This window comes from Amblyomma mixtum, chromosome 3 (genome assembly GCF_055824585.1).
Source record: "Amblyomma mixtum isolate Tamu chromosome 3, ASM5582458v1, whole genome shotgun sequence".
In the NCBI taxonomy this organism is placed as follows: Eukaryota; Metazoa; Arthropoda; class Arachnida; order Ixodida; family Ixodidae; genus Amblyomma; species Amblyomma mixtum.
Window position 1 is genome coordinate 156,091,549 of NC_143014.1, and position 9,231 is coordinate 156,100,779.

The 9,231-nt window shown below is 43.1% G+C and overlaps 1 protein-coding gene and 1 pseudogene across 1 annotated transcript; both read left to right on the forward strand.

Moving 5' to 3' along the window:
• Positions 1–1,223: 1,223 nt before the first annotated feature.
• On the forward strand, positions 1,224–8,217 carry LOC149352454 (uncharacterized). Its single transcript, XM_089575697.1, has 9 exons — positions 1,224–1,255; positions 4,151–4,347; positions 4,642–4,818; positions 4,952–5,035; positions 5,521–5,583; positions 6,415–6,471; positions 6,734–6,930; positions 7,001–7,166; positions 8,014–8,217. Exons 1-9 carry the CDS (start codon positions 1,224–1,226, stop codon positions 8,166–8,168), a joined length of 1,128 nt encoding a protein of 375 aa, XP_089431823.1. The 3' UTR covers positions 8,169–8,217.
• Positions 1,269–3,853, forward strand: LOC149352455 (uncharacterized; annotated as a pseudogene).
• Positions 8,218–9,231: the final 1,014 nt, after the last annotated feature.

Sequence of the window (9,231 nt, forward strand, 5' to 3'; positions counted from 1 at the left end):
CCGTTCTGCCCATGTCAGTGATGTCTCGTTCATTCAGGGGCTCACACATGGTATGAAGGACGTAAGTGGGCGACAGGGAGGGAGTACCTTGTTCTGAGCCTTGTAAAGCGTTATACATGTGCTCACGAATTAGACCCCAGCGTCTAGTTTTTGACCCCTCTGCATTCGCCACCGCGCCAGGTCAGTCAGCATCGACATGAGGATAGACACGGACCGTCTTTCCAAATGGGTAGACGGAGGGAAGGACGGCGTCTACCGTGCCGAACGAGTTGTCGCTGCAGTACAAGTACCCAGAAAGAGCCTATAATGAACAACACCCCAAGTGAAATTGGCCGACGGCCGACCATCGGTAAGCAATTGGAGAGTGCTCGGCAGCCGGTATCCTCGGCCAACCAATGGCGGCCCCTAGTCGGGCCGTGGTTGGCTGCCATTGGGCTGGTTAATAGTTGGCCAAAAACGTTCAGCCAACTACCGGCAAATGATAGGGAATTAGTCGGCACCCAACGCTCGGGCAACCACACGGGGACCATCGTAGGGCCATGGTTGGCTACCCACTGGCTTGGCCAGTGATGCCAGCCGCAAGACGCACGCGCAGTAGGCGCGTGGAAATTGCGGACGAAACGCTCGATCGACGTACGTTTCATATTATCTCAATATTCTTTTTTTACGAATACACTGCGCGCATCACTGCATGCATGGTGAGCCTAATTAAGTTATCAATCGGTGAAATGTAATGTGCAAGCAATATGCAGGTGCAGTGCTGCTGCATCAATTTCGTTTTAATGCTGAGCATTTAAATAACTGTCGGACGTGTGCAGTTTCATCGAGAGATAAAAAGGAAAGTCCCGTTATTCTGACATCAAACGAAACCGAAACTCAAAAGTTTCTGTTTCGATGTTTTATTGAAACTGGCAAGTAAATTTTTTTTATGTAGACGTAGTGAAGCAGTGTAAATTTTAACTTGCATAATTTGAGAACAATGAATAAAATAACACATTTATATTACTTTTGTTCCTTGCGAACATATTTTCGACAGCACATCTACGAAAGCGCGGTGTCAGTCACAACGACTGAATTTGCGACGCGATGCCCTTCCCGCGCTTTTCACTCTTTCGTCGCGTCGCGTCTAAAGTTCCGTATTACGCTGTAGCGGCGTAGCTGGCAGAGTGCTTTGGATTTGAAGCATTGGTTGTTCCTGCAGTGCCGTGTCTTGGCCTTTCACCATGACACCACCACCTGATCTAAACGTCGGAAGGTAAGACCTCATCATGGAGCGGTTCTTGAGGGCGAAACGTCGCCGAGAGCTTTATCTGGCGAAGGCGGGCAGCGTGCGGTGTTTGCAGCAAGTAACAGAAGACGCAGAGGCGGCAGCTTGCTCTGAGACATTCCCCCATTTGCAATCCGACAATCCATCACGTTTAGCAAGTGTTGGAAACGATAGATTTGCACCGCTCGGGGACAGCTTAGGGCAAGCATATGCAGCAGTGAATACTTTTGAATCCTCTGTCATCGCAGCAGAGGCACAGTGTTGTTCAAGTGCAGATCAAGCTGAGGCAGATGGAAGTGACTTGCGCGGCCAAAACGCTGGTCCTGTGGAGCCTGATGAACATGACTTGATTGATGTTCCCGATAATGCCGAGTGTCCAGAGGGGATAAGGAGCCAGTTGAGGGCTTGGGCTGTGAAGCATCATATCAGGAGAGCGGCAGTTAATTCACTGCTTGACATTCTTAGGCCGCACTTCACTGATCTTCCTAAGACACAGTCTGCTCTAGTGTCCACGCGACAAAGCATGCCGCTTGAAAAACTCGGCAATGGTGAGTACGTTCATTTTGGCCTTCAGAGAGGCTTATTGCGTGCATTGGACATGTGGCATTCGGTTCCAAGTAATGTTCTCTCAATATCAGTCAACATCGATGGCCTGCCTCTGTTTAAGAGCAGTTGCACACAAGTATGGCCCATACTTGTACAGGTTCACCACCCTCACAGCAAACAATCTGATATTATTTTTCCTGTGGGGATCTTTTGCGGCACATCGAAACCGGCTTGTCTGGATGAGTACCTCAAAGCGTTCATTGAAGAAATGGGCCCTCTGCTGTCAAATGGTATTCTACACAAATCCACTGCTTATAAGGTGGTACTAAGAGCCATTCTTTGTGATGCACCAGCGAAGGCCTTTGTGAAAGCCACAAAATTATTTTCTGGCTACTATGGATGTGACAAGTGCTGCACCAAGGGCGTCTATCTTGGGCGCATTACTTACCAAAACATGGACAGCCCACTGCGCACCGATCAGTCATTTGCTGATCAAACTCAGACGGAGCATCACAAAGGCATTTCCCCATTGACATCAATTGGTATCCCGATGGTAACAAGCTTTCCATTAGACTACATGCATTTGGTGTGCCTCGGTGTTGTGCGAAAGCTTATTGGTTACTGGTTGCGAGGTCCATTAAAAGTGCGGCTGGCACACTTCTCAGTTATGCAAATATCGGGGCATCTGGCTACAATGCGACAACACATAACTAGTGATTTTGCACGAAAACCCCGAGCAGTCGACATGTTTGAGCGATGGAAGGCTACAGAGTTCAGACAGTTCTTGTTGTATTCAGGTCCTGTTGTTTTGAAGAAAATTTTGCCGAGGGCTATGTACGAGCATTTTCTACAGTTACATGTTGGCATTGCAATTCTTTCTTGTTCATCAATGGACTGTTTCATAGACTATGCTGATCAGTTGCTGCGCAGTTTTGTAAGCAAGTGCAAGTCAATTTATGGGAAAGAGTCCCTAATTTACAATGTACATGGTCTCATTCACTTGGCCAATGACTGCCGGCAGCTTGGCTGCCTGGATAACTTTAGTTGTTTCGCTTTTGAGAACTACTTGAAAGATCTCAAGGCTCATGTGAGGTGTGGAAAGAAGCCTTTGGAACAGCTTTACAGCAGAATCATGGAAGAACAAGCCTGTTCAGTTGTTGGAAGAGGATCCAGTGCTGAATTTTCTGCATGTGAAGTCCTTCCCTCTTCTTGTCATTCCAGTGGTCCTGCTTTGTCGTACCCTACCCTGAAGCAGTACCGTAAAGTGGTGTGGAGGGGGAGCGTTATAAGAACAAAACAGCCAGAAAATTGCCTCTTAGTAGAAACAGGATTGTTCTTGTCAGCAATTTTCTTTTGTCTGGGTCCGAAATTCTCATTGTTGGTAAACTGTGCAAGAACGAAGGCGACTTCTACACACGACCCTGTAGGTCATCGCTACTGTCAGTCTTTAAAGTTTCTTCTCGTGGCAGCAATCTTGAAGTATTTTTATTTTCTGACGTTGTCTGCAAAGGCCTGCTTTTGCCCTTCAAGGGAAAGGATGTTTTTTTTCCACTGTTTCACCTCTTCTGACTTCTTTTCATGTTGCCCAGGCATTTCAAATATCTTTGTTGTTTGAGATCATCTGCAAAAGACAGCTTTTGCCTTTAAAAGTATTTTTCTCTGTTTTACATCTTCTGATTTTTTGCATACTCCAGTTGTAGGTGCTTTTGTGGCTTTTGAAAACCCCCGTGCTTTTACTAATGCATCATGAAGATCATGTCAGTGCACTGTGTATGTGGCTGCGAACCCAAAGCTGTTGATGTGAAGTGCTAGTGATTGTGAAGTTGGGACGTGACAATGCAAAACTGCTAATTGAAGTGTTTGCGGCTGTGACATCTGGAGTTGTCAAGATTCAGCTCCGTGTGTTTCTTCTTGCCTACGAAACACCGGCTCATTTTTCTAGAACGTAAGCACAACAATCATTTGATGCCAGCATGTTGCAGTGTTTTATATGCATGCTGTGTTGATGCATGCACACAGAAGCTGTTCTTAGCAGCCAGATGAAGCTCTTGATTTTCTTCTAACTGCTGAACTAGAGCCAAGGGAGTTTCACTTTCTAAGCCACAGTGACAGGCACTACACTGCCCTTGGGTGAATGAAGCATGCGAGTACATATAGTCTTGCTTGCATTTGATGCTGATTTCTGAAAACCCCAGGATCAGGTTAATTGTGAAGTAGCTCTGTAGCTCTTAGAAGTGCATTTGGCTCCTGTGCCACACTATACTGTCCATCTCTCATTTGGTTTTTGTTTTATGTGCCATGTCTTGTTCACACATATTGTAATACTTCTCCCTGCAGGTTTCACATTGTGGAATTTACTGACGAAGGTAGCACGTATGTGGTGCCCGAAAGCTGGGTGAGAAGGGAAGGTGGTAGTGCAACTTGCTATTGGCCACCAACGACAGCAAAAAAGGAAGTTGACCGCATGATTTCATTAGAAGTACCTGTAGAGGACAACTGGCAAGGCTACAAGGCAAGAATTCTTGCAACTAAAAGTGAGCACCATTTTGTTTCATTTTTATAGTGATAATATAGCACAAGGCTGTCTATGTCTGGTCTTTTGTAATGGACATGCATCGCTTTAGTACTGGAACTTTTATTATTTGGTGTAAGGTTAGGAAGAATGTGTTTAGCAACAATTCTCTTTTTAAAGATGATGCAACATAACAGTACTCTTTGTATGAAGTTGCCACCTACTGCACAAAAATGCTTCTGAAATATTGTTTATATGCAGTTATTAAAATTTGAAAACTTTCTCACGGGTGCTCTAAAACTCTTTCTTGACCCAGGCACATATGAGCGCGCCAAAGAGTGTCTTCCACATGCGCTTATAACTTCACATCTGGACTCGGAAGACTCAGTTTCTGAAAAGAAGCGCCGGAGAAAGCGAAAGGCAGTGCTTCTTTCGGACAGCGAAAGTGGTGACGACATTCTCGTGGTTCGGTCACCAAGCACTAGGATGAAAAGTTAGTGCTTGTTGCATTTCGCTCATTTCTTGTGACTTGTTTGTTAATTTTCTGAATTGCACTATTGCTGAATACATGATTTTTCTTCTGTGGGGCAGTTATTTTCCTTTGTTGTTATATTTCTTTTATGTAGGAAGGAAAGTATCTGGCATGAGCCAGGATGTCCAAGAACATACCCCCATCAGAGGCAACTCTTCACAACAAGTCCACATTCGAGGTATAACACTGCTGTGTGCTGCCATATTTTTATGTGAAAGTAATTAGGCATAATCATATTGTTTAGTCTATATTGACCTTAAACTGCTTCATTGAATCAAACATTGAAGAGCATATTGCAACAAAGTATGTCTCTGAAAACTTTATAGATGGCTTCGTGGCTTCAAGGGAAAGACCTGTTCAGAGGGTGTATTCTAACTCACCTATGACAAAAAACAGGCACATGAAAGAGCTTCCAGGAATGTCTCGCCTAGCAGAGAGATTTGCCAGACATGGTGGTATGGAGTTATTTCTATATATTTTACTGTTTCATTTTGTCTGTAGTTCATTTCAAGCTGGCTGTACGTCATTTAGTAGTGATTTTAATTACTGTCAGTAACCAACTAATTTCTCTTGCTTTCGAGGGTCTTAGATTCAGCAATGTATTGTGCTTACGACTGAAACATTTGCATCTAAAAATTATATGCTTCTGCAATGAAATTGCAGGTCTTCAGGACAAAGCCACCACACCCTCATGGGGTCACGACAGCAGCACTGACTGTGAAGCAGGTGTGACATCGGCTGCGTTTTTTAACAACCTTATCTTTCGATTTTTATTTATTGTGTGGTCTTATGCTGCACACATACTGAAATGAGTCGAATAAGATTAAAAATTCCGAATACCATTGACTTGTGTAAACTGTACATTGCTCCATGATGGTTTCCAAAGGCAGTTGAAAGGTTCAACATCTGGCATACTACAGTGACGCTGCTGCTGCCTAGTTTTGTTTTGATAACCTTAGTTCAATGTTTGAAGCTTATGAGGCTGGACTCTGAGGATACATAGTTATCAGTAATAAAATGTGCTGTATAGAATTGGGGGCTTTTGTTTACTGGGTGCAACTTGTATCTAAAAGCCTTGCTGTGGGCTGAGTGCTTTACTTTTATTGTGTGACATTTTTTGTGTTGTGTATGTTTACTTGGTGTCATTTCACTCCCTTTATGTGTTGCGCTTCCGATGAACATGGACTTCAAAACTAAGCTGGTAAAGGCCAAACCACACCTCCAAGCCACCACATTGAGTAGCGCATTCCTTACAGTAAATAAAAAGGCATTTCATGTGGGGTCAGCTCACATTTATTCACTTAGAAGCAGGTATTCACTTGTAAATTTTCATTTTACAAATTATAGCTTGAATACATCGTGCACAGGGGTACACAAACTTGCATTTCGAAGGCATTTGAAACTGTCGAATGTTTCTGTGGTGCTCTTTAGACTGTAATGGCATTTCAACTTAATGCTCTGTAACAGCACAGCTGTTAATGCTTACAGCACGGGTATGAGATGCTCCTTATGGGAAATGTGTATAAAAATAGGTACCATATTTTTTGTTTGTTACAGCTCCTGCAAACACAAGTGTCCCGAAAGAGGCCAGTAGCCTGCCTGCATGGTTCACAGGTATGAGTGCACCTACAGCTTTTTTTCTTTAGTACCAGTTTATTTGCTATCCAAACAATATATGATGCACTGTGCCTTTGACAATACTTTAGATGTTGATGTACCAGTTATTCGGGCCTGTAAAGAGGAACAGTATATAAGTTTGAAGTTCTAAATACTCGACTTTAGTGCATAGAGGGCTGATGCTCTGCTTAGTACTTAGCAGAAGTCAAATTCCCTTTTTCTGGATTTTGCCTCAAAGTTGTTCTTATTTTGCTTGTAGCCTTCGAAAAGAAAGTTTTTGACAACCAGATGAAAATAATCATCGAGCTGAAGAGTTTGAGATCACTGCTAACTGCAAGCAAAGCAACAAGAGCTTTAGTTTTGCCCCAAGATTGCCCAAAGCTACCTGCGTCAACAGTGGAAGATGTCCAAGCAATTGAAGAGTATCTTTCCTCGGAAGGAAACATGGAAGTACTTGTAAGTCTAATTTTTGCTCTTTAAACTTTTCCTCGGCTTTTCTTTAATGTTTGGTATGATGTATCTGCAGACAAACTACTGCTCAAGGTTTGGCGGCACGGATTTTCAAGACACAGTGCGAATTTTGATGCGAAACTTGATTAGCAAAGCAGCATCACTGCGATTCAGCTGGAAAGGGTCTCACGGCTGCAAGCACGCGTTTGCTGAGATGAAGAACATCAATAACATGATCCTGGGTAAGTGATTGTTTACACTGGTGAAGAATTGTCATGCTGTGCTAAACATGCTGGTCATTTTACCAGCCATATATTCTTCAGTACAATACATTTGTCCCAGGTGGTGGAAATTCCTGGAGCCCTCCACTAAGGTGTCCCTCATAGTCTATGTGTTGCTTCTGGGACATTAAATCCCGCAATGTTTTCCCAGGAAAAAAATAATTTTAAGTGCTTCGAGATTCTATTCTATTTAGTCTACTTTGTCATGAAAAAATTTCGTGTACATTCTTAATTTTGGCACTGCAGTGACGTGGACGTAATGAAATGCAGGTTGTAAATGATTTGCCTGTATTTAAGGGTAAATATGCATGTTGGCGGCAGTGTAGCTGTTTTATTGTTGGCTTAGATTGCCTCATTAAAGCAACTTGTTAAAACAATTGCTACTGTATACTGCATCAGGTTTCATGCAATTGTAAAAATATTGAATTTATAATGCTGCTTGCAATTCTTTAGTGCTATTTACAATGGTACACACAATGCCTAATTTTTCAGTATATAAGGCCCTGATTTTAGCTAAAACATTTATAATACTGTTGTGAAGACATTGAACACTGCCCACAAATATATCATAATGGATGCTATGTACAAAGGACAGCTATTCTAGGTTATTGCATTTTGCCCTCATTGCTGCATGTTATTTTGGGTTTAAAGTGAATATTGCAATGATTATAGAATATAGTGCTGACTACTGTTATATCCGAGTCTGGACTACAAAGCACTGGATTATTTGGTTGGAATATCACTGCTGAGCTGGTTTGAGCCTTTTTGAAGTGGTGGCATTTGTTTTTGCTCTCTTCTTTTATCGTAGTCTGCCTGAGAGCACACTACCCTGAAGAAGCAACCCTGCAGAAAAGCAGCGCTGTTATAAAGCGCTGGCTGATTGGCGCGCAGGATCGGGAGGGTGGCCGCAGCCAGAGGCGCCAGCCGACTCGTGCAAGGGAGGCAGTGGGCACAGAAGAATAAGACTTCACTTCACTTCTCTTTCTTCACTTTAAAGACCCCCTTCAGGGAGTATTACATAAGGGGTTTGTTAATATATTCAACAATCATAAATGTGCGGCAATTATAAACAATCATATTGAACAATCATTGCAGTATGATACAAATGGTTACAGTGGATAAGAATGAAGGTGGGCAAGTGATGGCGGCAACATCGGCAGGGAGGGCATTCTAGTCAACAATGGTGCGGGAAAAAAAGAACCCGAAAAAGTTGCAGTACGCGATAGAGGCCGGGCGATCTGAAATGGGTGTTACACAATACTTGTGGCGCCAGATCGTTATATATATTAGGAATAAAAGCGGACCGAGCACAGATCCCTGTGGAACACTCGATGTTATGGGGAGAGTGCCTGAGTTGTGATTGTTAATAGATCGAAACAAACTGAGAACAGTTAGCTAGGAATTCTTTAATTCAGTCTAGAATATTAGGGTGCAAATTTATAAAAGGCTAGTTTCAGTGATAGGCATTGGTGTGGTACCTTGTCAAATCCTTCGCGAAATCTAGAAATAATTAATCGGTCTGTATGTTACGGTCGAGGTTAGCATGCAGGTCGAAAGTGAAGATTGCCAATTGGGTCTCGCAGGAAAGTCCCCTACGAAACCCGTGCTGAGCCGGATGAAGAAAGTTGTTAGAATCTAGTCATCCTTCCAGTCACCCGGTAGCATTCCTGGTGAAAGTTATTCTGAATACAATAATAAAAGATATATATGGCTGAAATGAGTTTGATGTTTTTCAGTATTTTGTAAGATTTCACCGTACGCATGCGTTTACAGCAAGTGGAACTGCTTGTATACTGATGTCTGCATAAAGGAACCCATTAATAATTGCTGCAAGTTCGTCTTCATTGTTTGTGTCTCCTCAAGATGCCTGTGCATACAGGTCAGATTCCTCATGGCCAAAATTTAGTTTTCAAACGTCATATATAGATAAGGTAACCATGATTTGTCATTGATTGACAATCTAGCAGGGCACTGGCTGGCGACGGCAAGGTCGGCATACGGCCTCGGCCCTATGTTGGCAGCCAAA

Coding starts and splice junctions, on each gene's coding strand:
- LOC149352454 (XM_089575697.1), top strand. CDS start 1,224: ATGACACCACCACCTGATCTAAACGTCGGAAG. Junction 5,584..6,414: donor CAGCACTGACTGTGAAGCAG/GTGTGACATCGG, acceptor TGTTTGTTACAG/CTCCTGCAAACACAAGTGTC. Junction 6,472..6,733: donor CCTGCCTGCATGGTTCACAG/GTATGAGTGCAC, acceptor TTTTGCTTGTAG/CCTTCGAAAAGAAAGTTTTT.